The sequence below is a fragment of the Erythrolamprus reginae genome, chromosome 7 (assembly GCF_031021105.1).
Source record: "Erythrolamprus reginae isolate rEryReg1 chromosome 7, rEryReg1.hap1, whole genome shotgun sequence".
NCBI classification, from domain to species: Eukaryota; Metazoa; Chordata; class Lepidosauria; order Squamata; family Dipsadidae; genus Erythrolamprus; species Erythrolamprus reginae.
Window position 1 is genome coordinate 46,041,638 of NC_091956.1, and position 18,177 is coordinate 46,059,814.

General features: G+C 42.1%; 1 protein-coding gene across 1 annotated transcript in view; it reads right to left on the reverse strand.

Annotated features, from left to right (window-relative positions):
- The window catches only part of GLRA3 (glycine receptor alpha 3), a 130,073-nt gene that overhangs the window by 30,602 nt on the left and 81,294 nt on the right, over nucleotides 1-18,177 (reverse strand). Inside the window, exons 6-8 of the mRNA XM_070756610.1 lie at nucleotides 4,740-4,877; nucleotides 2,921-3,135; nucleotides 2,035-2,181 (exon numbers count right to left, since the gene is read on the reverse strand). Of these exons, the coding sequence (XP_070612711.1) occupies nucleotides 2,035-2,181; nucleotides 2,921-3,135; nucleotides 4,740-4,877 (500 nt within the window). The remainder of the gene's footprint in view (nucleotides 1-2,034; nucleotides 2,182-2,920; nucleotides 3,136-4,739; nucleotides 4,878-18,177) is intronic.

Consider the following 18,177-nt stretch of genomic DNA (forward strand, 5'->3'; position numbering starts at 1 on the left):
AATAATAAATAATAAAATCTAGTCATTGACAGCCAATAGCCGACTCCACGGAAGAAGATAAAATAGAAAAAAAGAAGGTGGGAAAAATAGACGAAGAAAAAAGAAAAAGTTACTTGTATCCTAAACCTGAAAGCAGAAGAAAAAAACAAGATCTTGGCTTGTGATCTTGCTTTCTTTTTCACTTAACTTTCTTGATGGTGATGTCAGCCAAAATCACATCTTCCTGCAACAGCTAATACTCAGTCTCTCTGTCACTGAAGCTTTTTTAATTTTCTCTTATTAACCATTCAAAAAAGTCCAATAAAGTTTCCTTCTTCTTTTTTTTGTTCTTTGGCCAAAGGAAAAAAAAACCAGTCCAGTTAGATCAAAGCTGCCAATTGCGCTATAATGTTGTTCTTGGTACACTGATTTTTTAAAGTCCTGACCGCCTTTTAAGTCCAAATTCAGCAAGCCTAGAGAGAGTAGGATCCTCTTTTATCTTGAAGAAAAAAGAAAATTATATACCTTTGCTTTTTTTAAAAAAATCTGATCAAGCTGATCGACTTCTGGTGAACTTTTTGAACTTCCTCTTATGGTTACTCTGTTATGGCCGGGCAGCCACCATGATAGCTACCTGGTTCTTCTTCCAAGGAGCTGCGGAGCAATCCCTGCCCTACAAGACAGTGGTGATCTGTCTCTAGGGCTCCAGGAGACCCCCTGTTCTGTGGTCAGATCCTCCGGGTCCGATAGACCGCCAAAAAGCAACCTCCAAGGAAGAAAAGAAAGGTCCGGGCACGGAACTCCGTTCCCTGCCTCCCTTCATCTTAACCACTACCAAAAACAAAGAAAAAAATAGAAAAAAATATATAATTAAAAAAACCTAATATAATTATTTTAAAAGACTATCAGTGTAGATGTGTAAGTGTAGCACAGTAAACGATAACATTAAGAAGCTTCAGATATTGATTCAAACCAGCTGTTTAAATAAGCCAACAATCCATAAATATTGAAGAGCTATTTCATTACTATGATTTAATATTTAAGGTAGTGTAAATCCAGTAGTTGTGTATGTGAAGAGAAAATGGGCTTAACCGTGTTACCTCACATATGAAGTAATGCAATATGCAGCATAGATAATCTGCATCCATGTCATGTAAAAACTCAGTCCAAGGTAAAGAAAAATATGTCTTAGAATTTCAAAGATGCAACATCCACACATAGACATTGGTGCAGCTTCAGTCTGGCACTTTGTACTGTATATATACAGATATAATCATTGTTTATTCTGATATTCCAATTATAACATTGTATAAAGATCAGAGAGGTATGCAGAAATTTCATAGTTATTTAATACATCAGGGTTATTTAATACACTTTTTTATATTAAGGTGCTTATGACCGAATCAGAAAAAAAATTAACATGGAGAAACATCTATATCCATCCTTTATTTCCCCTGTATATATGTTGCCCCACTTGCCCTTAAGTCAACCATTTATAATTCCCATGGTATAATGATACTCTTTGGATACCTTGCCTTTTGCTATTCTATGTTGTAAAAAAGTATGTAGACAAATCTTCAGTTTATTCCATTACTGTTTAAAATTAATTCTGAAGTATAAAAATAGTTTTGACCCTTGTAATATGTCTTACTTTTTTAGCATCTATTTGACTCCTCTTGCCTCTCACGTACATAAAAAGAAAACTGCATTATGAATTATTTAAATTCATAATGCAGTTTTAAATTCTTCATTTAAAAAGCTAAACATATTAATCATTTTTCTTCCATAGAATAGTTGTAGGAAATAATGTTAAGATAGCTCAAATCATCTGTTTCCATAACAAATCAATCTTTTAGTATTTTGGTGACATTACAGATTAAACCCTTACTTTGAAGACATCACAAAATTTGTGAATTACTTAGGATTGTGTCAACCAAATACAAAATGTCATTCTAGATTAATTCATTATTTTACAAGAACAATCTATCATTGTTATAAAATTGTCAGAATATTCTTGCTGCTTATATTTCTGTAACCTGTGCTTATCATAGTTACCTTATTCTTCTTTCTCTTTCGATGAAATCTTAACAGTTCTTTATGTTGTCTTGACACAAAATTTACAGCTGCATATTCCAGAAGTGCCGAGAACACAAAAAGCAGGCACACAGCCATCCAGATGTCAATAGCCTTGACATATGATACCTATAGATAATACAGAGTAGAAGATTGTTGGTATAAAAACATAGGGCAGTATAATATCTCCAAATGTCAAGGGAAGAAAATGTGTCTCCTCAAATCATAGTAAAGAGTGAACTACACAAAAGGATGAAAGAAGAAAATTTGTATGTCCTGCAAGCAACATTATTAGAAAGGTGTTTTAATGTCAAAACAGTATCTTAAGACTTTATCTTTATGACATTCCATATTACGCAAAAATATGCTAGATCACCTGAAGTAATCATCAAAGTTATTCATATGAAAAGCAGAAAACTTTGACTTGAATTACTGAATGTTTGGTATGCCATTTATGATGCATTCTACAAGAATTATCAGGTAAACAAATATGATTGACATAACTGCCACAATTTGTTTTCTGTAAAATGAAATAAAATAATTTAGTTTGTTTTCATTTTTTAAATGATAACTGACTTATGGCTATGGCTATGTGATGGCTTGACTAATGTTACTTGTCAATAATAGTCATGATTACAGAAAGAAATGTAGAGCCCTATTACAAAAGTAAATCAATAATCCATACTATATTGTAAAGCCTGCCTTACTTAGAAATATACCGTATATACCTTGTAAGATGCAATGACCTATTTCTATTTCTATTTCCAAATAACTTTAATATTTACAATAAAAGAACAGTTTTAAAAGCTACTGTATATATGAGAGACAATTCTCTATAATCAATCAAAATGAAAATTGTCAGGCTCACCTTGGGGAGTGAAGCCCGTGATCCTGAACTCTGGGTTGTCATAGTGAGTACAGTTGTTATACCTAGAGCCACTCTAGCTGGAGCGGCATCCATGTTGATCCAAAATGACACCCACGATAGTATGACAATCAGAAGACTGGGAATATACATTTGAATGAGATAATATCCCATCTGCCTTTCAAGATGGAATCGAACTTCAATGCAGGTAAACTTTCCTGGTTATAACAGAGAACAACTGTTAAAGGAATCAATTATATTCCATTATCAGCTGCCCTTGATGCAATGACAAAATAATGTCAATTACTTTTTGCTTGTAATTATTACAATATCCCTCCTAAATTGTTTATATATTTGCTAATTTATTTGTTGTATCTGTGCTCATTCAAGTTCCTAGAAATAAGAGCATTTAATGATCTGTTTGTGAATTCCAGTCAATGTGATTAAACCAATCTTGCCTGGAGTAGTAGAAAAAAATTGCATGCTTATAGTGGTTAAACTTTCATAAGCAATTGAATATAGCTGAATTCAACCCAGTCCCCAAGGTCATAAGGATTTCAGGGATGAATTTTACTTTAAGGAACCTATGGCCCACTGTATCACCTTTTCAGAGATACTTCCTTATCAGATTGTTCAATTTCTTCAACAATGTCAGAATTTCCTTGAAAAATCGACAGTATCTTCCTTGGAAATAACCCATTTGGAACATTTTGTATTGTATCAGAAATTATTTTATGATAATTTCAATATCACTAAATGTTTTATAAAATCTGCTGAATTTCAATTCCATAGAAATGATAGGTACTGAATTTTGGTCAAATTCTGTAAATTAAATTATTTGAGGTACTGTACTTTAGTTCAAAAGAAGCCTCACTATGTACAGCTTTGTTCAAATGTTTCAGAGAGTTTTATAGTATAATCTACAGAAAATATCCATTTAAATAACTTTAAAACAAATATAATTCATTTAACGAGATTTATTATAATCTCCTAAATAGATAATTAAAGATGGAGTTACTTCAGTAGTAATATAAATAATAACAATTGGCTGCCTAAAACTCACTTTACTCTGCCTCTTTGTAGGGCTGATGCAAACAACAAACAAAAGAATGCAAAAATACATGCAAAATGCAACAATGTTTATTTGAAAATAGGAGGTAAACAGCATGTTACTATTCCTACGATTCTAGACTCTGATCATTTTCTTTAATCAATAGTGACAGAAGCACAGCTGTTCCCAGTGGCCATCAAGATGCTTGATTTCCTGTTTTGATAAATATCCAGAAGCATTTCAGATGTAGAACATTTGTATGTGAAAAATAACCCAAAAACATAGGAGAGCAGCAGAAAATCTTTATTTTATCATAATGACATAGGAAGTTTTTCCCCCTGAATCAGCAATCTCCAGTTTTTTAATATCAATATAAAATTTTATTAAAATAAAATTAGTCTAATAAAAATAATCATATATTTGAAACTGAGGGCAAAAGAACTTCAAAATATTATAAAATAATCTTTTTCTAATTTTGTTAGCATTCTCTAAATTCCATAATTTTCCCAGGAAAAAAAATACATAGCTTGACTTTATTTCTTTCACAATACTGGATTGTCTGTTGTCTAATATTTTGTGGCTGATATTATTACCTATTCAATTGCCACTCCATGTTGCAATTAAGATGTGTGTTATGAAATTCTTATCCTCCGTATATATTCTTTGGTCCAAGAATCATTACTCTCTGTGATTGACACATTGATTATATTCTTGTAGAACAAAGTGTTACAATGTTCTTTCAATTGTCAAAACACTGAGTAGTTTTCCCACCTGTATTGTAGTGTTTTGTGCAGTAACAAAGGTCTTTATCTTCTTTCAACAAAAACTGTGGCAAAGTCAGTCCTTCAGCTACTTGTACAGCACCGTTTTCTTGCCATTCAAATACAAGATCATTCATTGTATAACCAACTAGAAAAGGAAATTTAAAAAAATGTTGAAGGAAAATTAACACACATTTAATGTCAATGTTTTCTCCAATTCAACAGTGCAGGATCAAATATAAAAAACAATACCATTGTCAAATAAAATCTATATATCACTTACATGTGGCTCATATTAAATTATGTGTGTGAACTTTAAAATAGAGTGGTACCTCGGTTAACAACCACAATCCGTTCCGGAAGGTTGGTTGTTAACCGAAATGGTCATTAACCGAAACAAGTTTTCCCATAGGAAACGATGGAAATGGATTTAATTGGTTCCCAGCCCCTGTTGGTTCACTAAAATGAAAGTTACAGGCTATATAGGTATTGTTTAATTTTTTTTTAAACTGAGAACAGTTATAAGACATTATAAATGGAGTTAAATAAACATAAAAACATTAAAGAAAGCATTTAAACATAACAAAACATTTAACAAAACATGGATGGAGGTGTGGGGAGGAGGGGATGGAATTACTGCTTGGAGGGGGAAGAAGGGGTGGGATTACTGCTTGGAGGGGGAAGGGGTGGGATTACTGCTTGGAGGGGAGAAGGGGTGGGATTACTGCTTGGAGGGGGAATCTTTGGCATTGTAAAATCAGGGGTGACTTCCCTTTTCTGTCACTTTGAGGTTGAAGGAAAAAACTTGTCCATTGTCTGTTGCTTCTGCCTTTTTTGCAACACTTTTCGGTAATATGTCATCACATTATCATTGAACATGTTTAGACTCCTATTGCCTATCACATTGTTACTTTTCTACAAACAATTGCAATTCCCCCCACCTTGCACACATTTCTTTAATCACTGAATTTGGGATTTCCTACTTCCCTGCCTCCTCCCCCTCGGAAGACATATCCTCAGCCAAAATCTTTTCTTGCTCAGCCTGAAGGTGCTACAACTCTTTAGTAGTGAGTTCATTATTGTGCTCCTCCACAATTTCTTCAACATCATCATTATCCACTTCCAAACCCATGCTTTGGCCAAGGGAAACAATGTCATCAACAATTTCTTGTTCCAATACTTCAAAATCTCACTCAGTCACATAGTCAAGCCAGAGTTTCTTCCATCTTGAATTCATCGTACGGTGGATCACTTGATCCCAGGCACTATCAATAAGATGAACACAATTCAAAATGTGGAAATGATTCTTCCAGAAGTCCATCCGAGTTAAGTTGGTATCATTCATTAGATCAAAGCACTTTCTGAATAAGGCTTTCATGTACAGTTTTTTGAAGTTTGAAATGGCCTGTTGATCCATGGGCTGCAGCAAAGGGGTTGTGTTTGGTGGCAGATAATGCACATGAGCAAAGTCAAACTCATCTTCTAAATACAGGGTGTGCTGGAGCATTATCTAGCAGGAGAAAGCATTTCAGTGGCTGGTTCTTATTCTGTGGGTATTCTTTCATAGTCAGTGCAAAAACTTTGGTCACCCATCACCAAAAAATTGGCGGGTCACCCAGGACTTCCACATAACAGGCAATTTCTGTTTTATTACATTGTTCCTCTTAAAGATTCTTGGATTGTCTGAATGGTAGACTAACAGTGGCTTCAGCTTCAGATCCCCACTGGCATTATAGCACAATAGAAGAGTTAGCCTGTCTTTCCTAGGCTTGTGCCCTGGCAGTACTTTCTCCTCCTTCGTAATGTATATTTTATTTGGCATCTCCTTTCAAAACAGTCCTGTTTCATCTGCATTAAAAACCTGTTGCAGGATATAACCTCCTACTTCTATGATTTCTCTGAATTCTTGAACAAACTGCTCAGCCACTGCCTTGTCAGAACTAGCTGCCTCCCCATGCCTTGTGACACTGTGGATGCCTGTTCTGCTTTTACTTTTCTTTGGAGCCATTGTTTTATTATCTCGTTTATCTCGAAGAATGTTGCAGCGCTGGCGTGTCGCGTGTGTGTGACGTGGCAGTTTGCTATCCGAATTTTTATTAGTTATCCGAAGCAAATTTTTGCTGAAAATTTTGTTTGTTAACCGAAAATTATGCTAACCAAGGCATTAGCTAACCAAGGTACCACTGTATATGAATAGTGATGTGCGAACCCAACGGTGTTCAGGTTCGGCAAGTTCAGCTGAATTTTACGCAAAATTTGGCCAAACCAGAACCGAACCCGAACTCAAACCCAAATGGGGAATTCCTCCCATGAAGAGATTCCAGGGGTGGAGCTTTGATGTCACCGGCAGGTTGCTAAGGACACCAAGGTGATCACTTCCTGGATTCCATGGAATCCAGGAAGTGATCACCTTGGCGTCCTTAGCAATCTGCCAGTGATGTCAAAGCTCCGAACGCCGAACACGACCCCGAACTTTGGAAAAATTTCAGGTTTGTGTTCGGCATACCGAACACTGCAAAATTCAGTACGGACCCGAATTGTGCGGGTTCAGTTCGCCCATCACTATATATGAACTTCTGAAGTATTATATGAGAAAATGCAACTTCTGCATGTCATTGCTTTATTAATTTTAATTCATAAAATAAGACAAACGTTTGCCTTGATTGAGGTAATATACCAATAATTTTATTATACAGGTAGTCCTCAACTTACAACCATTATTTTAGTGATTTTCAAACTTACAATGGCACTGAAAAGGGCAACTTATCACCATTTTTCACACTTATAGTCCCATCAGTCAGTGATCATTTTGATTGGTCGCATGATCAAAATTCAGACACTTGGCAATTGGTTCATATTTATGATGCAGTATCCCAGGGTCACGTGTCACCTTTTGCAGCCTTCTGACAAGCAAAGTCAATGGGGAAGCCAGATTCAGATAACTACTTTGTCTATAACTTAACAACTACAGTGGTTCACTTAGCAAGAGTGGCAAGAAAGGTTGTAAAATGGGCAAACTTCACTCAACGAATGTCTCACTTAGCAACATTATTATTATTATTATTATTATTATTATTATTATTATTATTATTATTATTATTATTATTATTATTTAATGGATTTATATGCCACTGATTTTGGGCTCAGTTGTGGGTGTAAGTCGAGGATACCTGTATTTAATAATAATCTGATCCAACTAATCATACAGTATAGAAATTATTATGGTGGTAATTCACATATAAAATCTAATCACAATTATATCACTTTAACAGAACAACTATATTAAACTTAATTACTGATGATGTTAGAGATGTGCATTATGAATTCTGATCTGCATCAAATTTGTTTATTTTTGCTAATAGAGATCATATGTTCTCCCAAAGCAGAACAGGAAGTTCTAAATCCCTATGTAGCATCAGACCAGATTTCTTGTGGGGACATATTTTGCCTCTTGAATCCCAGCGACTGATCAGGTCCCACAGAGTCAGCCTTCTCTATGTCTCATCAGCCAGACAATGCCATCTGGCGGGGCCTAGGGGAAGAGCCTTCTCTGTGGCGGCCCCAGCCCTCTGGGATCAACTCCCCCTGGAGATTCATACTGCCCCTATCCTCCTTGCCAATAATAATAATAATAATAATAATAATAATAATAATAATAATAATAATAATATATTAGATTTTTATGCCGCACCTCTCCGAAGACTCGGGGCGGCTTGAAGATACGCCTCTGCTGACAGGCCTGGGGTTACTGAATTTTAACATCTATGACTGAATCCAAAACTGAATCTAGTATATATGTCTACTTTGTATGTATGTGGATGATTGCTTTTTAAAATGAATTGGGGTTTTAGAATAGGAATTGTTTAGATTTTTATGTTTTTTAGGATTCACGTCTTCACCTTAGAATTTTAAATATTAGATTTCTTGTACATTTGTTTTGTTGTGAGCCTATCTGACTCCCAGGAGAAGGGCAGCATAGAAATCTAATCAATCAATCAATCAATCAATCAATAAACAAACAAATCAATCAATCAATAAAATCACTGAAATAGATCCAGGTGCTCTGAAAGTAACATGATAACAATAACAATAATAACAACAACAACAGCAATACAGGCTTACAACAACAATAGCAATATATATATACAGAACATAGTTTATTGGCTATGAATAAATTAACTGCCTTGAAATGGCCCTGAGTTGGGCCTAGAGGCAAAAAGGACCTGTGACGTTCCTTCAATATACCAGGGTGATCCAACAGAAAAAACCTATAGCCCCTCCCTGGTACAAAGCTGAAGGGATGAGATCTGGTGGCCTAGAGGTTAATTCTCTGCCTTACAAGGCAGAAGCCCCGGGATCAAATCCCAGTAAGGGTATGGCTAGCTGATGAGGCCAGAACAAGGCCAAAATAGCGCTATCCTAGTCTCCCTTAATCGGAGAGGGGCAGCATACAAATCTAATAAATTATTACTATTATTATACATACATACATACATACATACATACATACATACATACATATATATAGAGAGATGATATAGATAGATATAGATAGATATAGATGTAGATGTAGATATAGATATAGATATGGATATGGATATGGATATGGATATGGATATGGATATGGATATGGATATGGATATAGATATAGATATGGATATAGATATAGATATAGATAGAATAGAATAGAATATTTGTTGGCCAAGTGTGATTGGACACACAAGGAATTTGTCTTGGTGCATATGCTCTCAGCGTACATAAAATAAAATATACATTTGTCAAGAATCATGTGGTACAGCACTTAATGATTGTCATAGGGGTCAAATAAGCAATGAAGAAGAAATATTAATAAAAATCTTAGGATATAAGCAACAAGTTACAGTCATACAGTCAACATGGGAGGAAATGGGTGAAAGGAATGATGAGAAAAACTAGTAGAATAGAAGTGCAGATTTAGTAGAAAATCTGACAGTGTTGAAGGAATTATTTGTTTAGTAGAGTGATGGCGTTCGGAAAAAAACTGTTCTTGTGATATAGATTAGATATATAGATATAGATATTGATATAGATTAGATATATTGATATAGATTAGATATATAGATATAGATATTGATATTGATATTGATATTGATATAGAAACATAGAAGCATAGAAGCATAGAAGCATAGAAGCATAGAAGCATAGAAGCACAGAAGCACAGAAGCACAGAAGCACAGAAGCACAGAAGCACAGAAGCACAGAAGCACAGAAACACAGAAACATAGAAACATAGAAACATAGAAACATAGAAACATAGAAACATAGAAACATAGAAACATAGAAACATAGAAACAGACTGACGGGGGAAAAAAGACCTCATGGTCCATCTAGTCTGCCCTTATACTATTTCCTGCATTTTATTTTAGGATGGATATATGTTTATCCTAGGCATGTTTAAATTCAGTTACTGTGGATTTACCAACCACGTCTGCTGGAGGTTTGTTCCAAGGATCTACTACTCTTTCAGTAAAATAATATTTCCTCATGTTGCTTTTGATTTCCCCCCCAACTAACTTCAGATTGTGTCCCCTTGTTCTTATGTTTACTTTCCTATTAAAAACACTTCCCTCCTGAATCTTATTTAACCCTTTAACATATTTAAATGTTTCGATCATATCCCCCCTTTTCCTTCTGTCCTCCAGACTATACAGATTGAGTTCATTAAGTCTTTCCTGATACGTTTTATGCTTAAGACCTTCCACCATTCTTGTAGCCCGGCTTTGGACCCGTTCAATTTTGTCAGTATCTTTCGTAGGTGAGGTCTCCAGAACTGAACTATACTTGCCATTAACAACAACTATCTGATGTATATGCTTCAGCCAGCTGCAAATCCACTGAACTATCCAGGGATTAAGTCCGATCTTCACTAATTTATCTATCAGCTCTTTATGTGGAACCGTAATCAAAGGCTTTGCTGAAGTCCAGATAGGCAATATCCGTGACACCACCTTCATCCAACACCTTTGTGACACAGTCTGACATGATTTGCCTTCAGTAATCCCTTGCTGATTTGGGTCCAATAAATAAATAAATAGGATAACAATAAAAATACCAGTAGAATTATTTAAAATCTTACAACATGTTGCAATTAAGGTAGTACAGTGATCCCTCGATTATCGTGGGGGTTACGTTCCAAGACCTCCCACGATAATCGATTTTCCGCGGTATAGTGGTGCGGAAGTAAAAACACCATCTGCGCATGTGCGCGCCCGCCCGCCGTTCGCCCGCCTGCCGCTCGCCCGTTCACTTACTGCTCGCCGCTCGCCCACTGCTCGCCCATTCGCCACTCGCCCGTTCACTCGCCGCTCGCCACTTGCCCATTCGCCGCTCGCCCGCCCGCCCGCTGCTCGCCTGTCCGCTCACCGCTCGCCCGCCGTTCGCCGCCCGCCCGCCCGTCGCTCACCCGTTCACTCGCCACTCGCTGCTCGCCCGCCCGCCGCTTGCCCGTTCGCCTTGCCCGTTCACTCGCCGCTTGCCCCTCGCCTGCCTGCTCGCCCGCTCACCACTCGCCCATTCACTCACCGCTCGCCGCTTGCCCGCCGCTCGCCCGCCGCTTGCCCACCGCTCGCCTGCCGCTCGCCCATTCGCTCGCCGCTTGCCCGCCGTTCGCCGTTCGCCCGCCCGCCCGCCGCTCGCCCGAAAGAGTGAAAGAAAGAAAACAAGAGAGGGAAAGTGAGAAAAAGAGAGAGAGATAGAGGGGGAGAGATAGAGAAAGATAGAGAATGACAGGAAAGAAAGAGAAAGAGACAGAGAAGTGATTCTTGGTGATGACGTATGACGTCATCGGGTGGGAAAAACCGTGGAATAGAAAAAAAACGTGGAGTATTTTTAAATTATTATTTTTTGAAAAACCGTGGTATAGCGTTTCGCAAAAATTGAGACCGCGAAAATCGAGGGATCACTGTACACGCAGTTTGATGGCAAGTATGGAAATTGTAGCAATGCCTCAATCCTATTTATTAGACAAGATCAATGTGTAAGAGCATGTGAAATTGATTGTCAAACAGTGTTGCTTACTAAGTGGACAGTTTGATTTCACAGAAGATTGATTTACTTGGAGTTATATTGTGTTGTTTAAGTGTTTTTTTTAAAAGCAGTGTATAATGAAGGTGGATAATAAATGATAGGTTAGAATAGAATAGAACAGAACAGAATTCTTTATTGGCCAGATGTGATTGGACACACAAGGAATTTGTCCTTGATGCATATGTTCTCAGAGTACATACAGAAAAAATAAAATATATTTATCAAAAACCATAAAATACAATACTAACTGAGGTCATAGGATATAATATTATCCTACAATACATAGGATACAATAATAAGCACTCAAATCATACTAGGAAATAAGCACTCAAATCATACTAGGAGGGAATGGAGATTTTGCAGTATCCTTTCCCTGCCATGCCCACCACTCCATGCCCACAGAACTGTTAGAGAAAAAATTTGAATTTTATTCCTGTATGAGGGGGTCGGTAGATATTTTCACAGCCCTCTTTTTGACTTGTGCAGTATACAGATTCTCAATGGAACGTAGCAATTTTTCCCCCTGCAGTTCTAATTATCTGTTGAAGTCTGTGTTTTGTAGGTTGCAGAGCCAAATCAGACAGTTATAGAGGTGCAGAAGACAGACTCAGTAATTCCTCTGTAGAACTGAATCAGCAGCTCTTTGGACAGTTTGAGCTTTCTTAATTGGCAAAGAAAGAACATCCTTTGTTGCGCTTTTTCGATGATGTTTTTAATATTAGGTGTCCATTTTAAATCTTGAGATATGATAGAACCTAGAAACTTGAAGGACTCTACTGTTGATACAGTCTAGTTTTACTTTTCGATGACTGTTATTTTTCTATGAGTTAGATGTAATTCCCTTGAATCTTCACTCTGGCACCATTCTTTTCTTCCTACCATTATTCCAGAAGTGCAGGATCTGGATTTTTCCCCATCAAAGCTGAAATAGGGTTTGGGTTTAGGGTTTGCAGCAGAGGTGGAGTAACCACACGAACACAGAGAGCTGGATTTAAACTGGGTCATTTTTATTAATTAAATTTGCATAATTTATTCATTAAATTAGCATAAATTTAACTAAAACCTAACAAGGGTCAAACAATTACTTCCGGGGCGGAAAATGACATCAGAAAAACTTCCGGGGCAACTTATGGGCATAGCTCCATGCTGATCCAGGTGAAGGGCCCCACCCTCACCTGGATCCCAGCCATTCACCTGCATGTGGGAGGTCTCGCCATCTAACCCCTACAAGGGGATAGAAATGGGCGGGACCCAAAGGCAGGTTCCCCCCAATTGCTCAGATCGAACTAAAGGCACCATGAGCCTTTGGAAAGAGCCTGTCAATCATCCCCAAAGATGCCCAACGGAGAACACGCAGTTGCTAAACACCACCCAATTTCCACCCCTAACCTGCCACGGAGTGGGGGTCAGATCTCTATATTGGCCCCCTGACTCCCCCCTCTATCTGCACCAGCTCGCGCAGTGACCTCTGCAGGTCCTGTAAGAAGATGGTGTTCCCCTATTCTGACAGGTGAACGCCGTCAGCGCGGTAAAGCCATGGCTGATCTATGGTGACGTTGGGATGGGAAACCACTACCCCACCCAACTCTCTAACCAGCCTGGCCATAGCCTTATTCACCTTTCTCCTGACCTTGTGAATGGCCCTAAGGGAAATGGCATCCCTCCAGACAATCCTCGGGAGGATCTCAGACCAGACAACTTGCGTGGTTGGCCAAGCCATGTGAAGAACATGCAGGTCTTCGTGGGCCTGGCAAATCAATGCCAGATCCCAAGTACACACAGGTCATTGCCACTGATGTGCAAGACCAACCACCTGGGTGCGACCACGCTGTGCCGCACTCCCAGGAGCAACAGGAGAAGCCCATCCCACCGCAGGCCTCTTCTTCCCATCCAGACGATGTTGACCCACCGGCCCAAAGACAGCTGGGTCCCCATGGCGGTTCTTGCTGCGGAGCGGCCAGCCCAAAAGACCATACTGTGGCCACACAGCAATGCCGTCGGTCTCGCCCTGGTGGGACTATCTAGAAGAGGGCAGAGAAAGGTTACCTAGCATGAAATCCTGTCCTAGTACCTCAACTGGCTGTACATAACCTAAATAGGCCGCGGACCGCCAGCGGCCAATCTCCCAGATCCTATGACCTGGGAAACCAGACACTGCTGCGCTAGTAGCAGCGCCGATACGGAACGAATGAGTTCCATACCCGGTGGGGTCAATGCTAATTGTGGCTAGTGCCCTGGTCACCAAAGCCCAAAATTGGTAGCAGGTGAGCGGGGAACCATCCTGATGTCTAAAAATGTACTCCGGACCCGCACCCCTAAAACTGCAGAAAGAAGAGAGGGCTGCCACCAGGCATACAGACTGATTGGTGGCAGCCGTCAGCTCTATCCTGACACCCCTACCTAACTGGTCAGTTTTAGATTGTCTCACCAAAAAGGAGACACCCATGTCACCGAATTGAAGGTCCGAGAACTGGAAGGCACGAAGAGACCTGTCATCCCGAGAGGAGGCTAAAGCCTCGCTGACTCGAAGGCCCCCAAAAAACATCACACTGGCCGCCGCCTGAAAAAGGCGGGCCTCGTACAGAGAGGTGCACAGGTTGTTCCAAGCACCGTTAATAAGGGACAGCTGCTGTACAGTTAGTGCCTGTCTACTGTCCGATGGGGGCGCAGGCCGCTCCCTGACCCAACCCTCCAGCATCTTCCGAATACGGAAGTCGCAAGAAGAGTCTGGAAAGCCACTAGCCTTAGACAGAAAGGCCAGGCCCGCCAGCCTGGACCTGATGGTTCTGACAGATAGGCTGTGCTGCCGAAGCAGCGTGCAGAACTCTATTAGGTGATCTACCGGGAGAGGCCAGATATGTGGGTAACCCCTGGCTTGTCTAAATTCCCCAAACTCCTTACCTGAGTTTTGATATGACCTCAAGGTGCCAGGAGCTACTGAGAGGGCCATGGCCCTGCCTGTCTCAATCTTCCACTGCTCATGAGCCCGCCCAGGCTCCACAGATGGCCAGGGAAGACTTCCGGTGACGCGCAAGCCCATGGAGCCAGCGTCCGAAACCTGGACAACTGACCATGGGACAAGGCGTCACCAATCCTGTTATCCCGCCCAGGGACATGCCAAGCCAGAAGCAAGGCATTTAGGGACAGAAACCTGTGCACAAAATGGCGGACAAGCCACATGACCCTGTCACTCTTAGAGGACAGGGCATTCACAACGTGGACCACTGCCAAGGTTTCACACCAGAAGTGCACCGTTTTGTCTCTAAATTGCTCTCCCCACAGCTCTAAAGCTACTATCAGTGGGAAGAGCTCCAAAAAGGTCAAATCCTTGACCAAGGGAGAGGCCCTCCATTCCAGAGGCCACATGGAATGGCACCACTGGTCACCTAAAATAACCCCGAACCCGCAGGTCCCCACGGCGTCCGAACACAATTACAACTCAGCTTCCAAAAGAAACTCGTGCCTCCAAAAGGACTGACCATTGAAGTGGGCCAAAAAGACCTGCAATAGGCGCAGGTCATCCCTGACCCCAGCGCGCAAGCGGGTCTGATGATGGGGCAATCGAAGCCCCTTCATCGCAGTGTACACTCGCCAGGAAAAGGCCCTGCCAGGAGCCACCACTCGGCAGGCAAAATTAAGAAGCCCAGCGAGTTCCTGAAGCTGGTGAAGGGCTATCTAATACTTGGTCAAGCTTACTCTCTATCTTGAGTAGCTTGTCCGAGGGCAATCTGCAAGAATGCTCCACCGAGTCCAATTCAATACCCAGAAAAGTGATCCTGGTGGCGGGGCCTTCGGTCTTTTCGGGGGCCAAAGGGACCCCCAAATGAGTGCAAAGGGCTTCAAAGGCCGACATCAGAGCTAAACATTGCTCTGAATGCGCAGGCCCCGCCAACAGGAAGTCATCAAGGTAATGAATGACAGAACCCAGACCAGAGCGCCTCCTGAGTGCCCTCTCCAAAAAGGTGCTAAAGCTCTCAAACAGAGAGCAAGATATGGAGCAGCCATAGGCAATGCTCTGTCCACACAATAGCCACCTTAGAAGTGGAAGCCCAGGAGCTCGAAATCATCTGGGTGTATGGGAAGGAGCCGGAATGCCGACTTAATGTCGCATTTACCCATAAGGGCTCCTACCCCACACTTCCTAACCATGGCCACCGCTGCGTCAAAAGACGCATAGCGGACCGAGCAAAGTTCATCAGGAATGAAATCATTCACTGATTCTCCTTTTGGGAAGGACAAGTGGTGAATCAACCTAAATTCACCACTGGCCTTCTTGGGAACCACCCCCAAGGGGGACACCCGAAGAGCTGGTGAGGGCGGGCACGGGAAAGGTCCCAGTACCCTGCCCTCGGCCACCTCCTTCGGAATTTTAGCCCTAACAATGTCTTCATGACCCACAACCGATCTGAGGTTGTCAGACATGAAAGCTCTCCTAGGCCCAACGTATGGTATTCTAAAACCCTCAGTAAAACCCTGCAGGAGGGCAGCCGCCTTCCAGCGAGCTGATACTCTCTAAGCAGTTCCTCCAGTGCTGTTTAGCCAGCCCTGCCCCGTCCTTCCTATCTTTGCTTCCCTTGGTCCTAGTGCAAGCACTGGTGGCGTGGGAGCCCCCACAGTTCCCACACGCATGTCTGAACCTGCATAGGGGACGAAAACATGCCCCCTTGGCTGCAAACTCATGACACAGAGGGGCAAGCTTCGCTGCACCTTCCCCACTTGCATGGGCCGCTGGCGTTGTCACCGGTTCGTCCTCCATGTAGTGACCGCTATCCGTGCGGTCGCCACACCTGGCCCGTGCAAGCTGGGTCGCATTGAACCACAAATCCGGGACAACCATGTCCCATGGAAGTGTGGAATCAAAGGCAATGTGCACTCTAAATGCCTCGTCATATTGACGCCAAACCGTGCCTTTGTACTCAAAATGAGCACGTGCAATAAGGTCAATGTACTTAAGCATAGAGGCAGCCCGTGCGGGCTCCCTCTGAATGACCACTGACATGTAGGTTAAAAAGGCATACAGCCAAGAGCTGAAACACCTGTTAACCCTGACCTTCTTGGGCTTGTCTGCCTTAGCCACATCCTCTTTCTCCTTCTTAGGGACTTCTCTATTCAGAAGGCACATATTCCCCCTTCGAAATCCACTCCCTAATGGAGGGATGCAGGTGAAAACCTAAAGATGTGGAGAGTAACCCCCAAGGAATGGCCACTGCCCATACTGAAGCCAAGGGGTCTGGCACCATGGAAGCCCCCACGGTCCCCTTGCCTGACCCTGTCGAGGGCAGTGAAGCCGTCGAAGGGGCCTGGGCCACCGCAGTAGCAGTTGGTGAAGCCCACACCTGACTGCAGGTGAGGGCTGGACTACCCATGTATGTGTTGACCCCACTCCCTAAAACCGGTGGCACAAGAGCCTGCCCAGCCAGAGGGAGGGGCGGTGTAAATGTTGGGTGCAGTGCTGTCTCACCTGACCCCAACGGGGTAGAAGCCATCCACGAAGACCCAGCTCCCACTGAGCCAGTTGTCGTTGTCATCTGCCCGGTCTGGGCCACTGGTTCACCTGGTGGCTGCTGGAGCTGATGGGATGGGGCCCCCAGGCCCGTACACTGACCGCCAGCATGCATCCAACTCATCCAACCTCTCGATTACCCTGGATCAAGCATGAGCAGGTACATTAGCATCGTTCAATGGGGGGTTCCCTTATCCTACACCCCCTCCTGGCCCTGGCTTGGGCCTCCTCTTGTGCCAGCCGGGCCCTGACTGAAGGCCTCATGGATCTCCTAGTCTCACCACCATCTCCAAAGTCGAAGGTAGAGGTTTCTGCCTCTTAGGAGCCATGACAAGTTATGAGCAAAAAAGATGTTGAGTTGAGAATCAAAACCCCCCTTTTTACTCTGCTAGGTGAAAAGAGAGCTCACACCATCACCCCCTGGCTCACGAGGCCTAAGGGCTCAGGCCTGCCACAGGCCTTCAAGGCTGCACCCCCCACAAACCAGGCCTAATAAGGCCAAAATGGGAAAATTATTCCCCCAGAAGGGGAAGGCTACCACCCACAAAGAAACCCCCAATGAAATAAATGGGGGATCTCAGATCCTCTCGCCCCCCTCCGCGACTCCAAATCAGGCCCTGGCCCATGTTGCAGCCTCCAAAATGGCCGACGCCACGAGGCTGTCTATCAAGATGGCCGAGAGGTGAAGAGCGAACCCCAGCTGGGTGTTCGCCTGCTCGTCATCGGGGCGAAAAGGAGGCCCCAAGCCTGTGCAGCCTCTTATATAGGGCTGGCAGGCTCCACCCCGACGACGTCATTGGCCAGGGCCGATGCCCCAAAATGGCTGGGATCTCGCAAAATCTCGCGAGATCCCGGCCCCAAGATGGCGGCTATGCCAAGG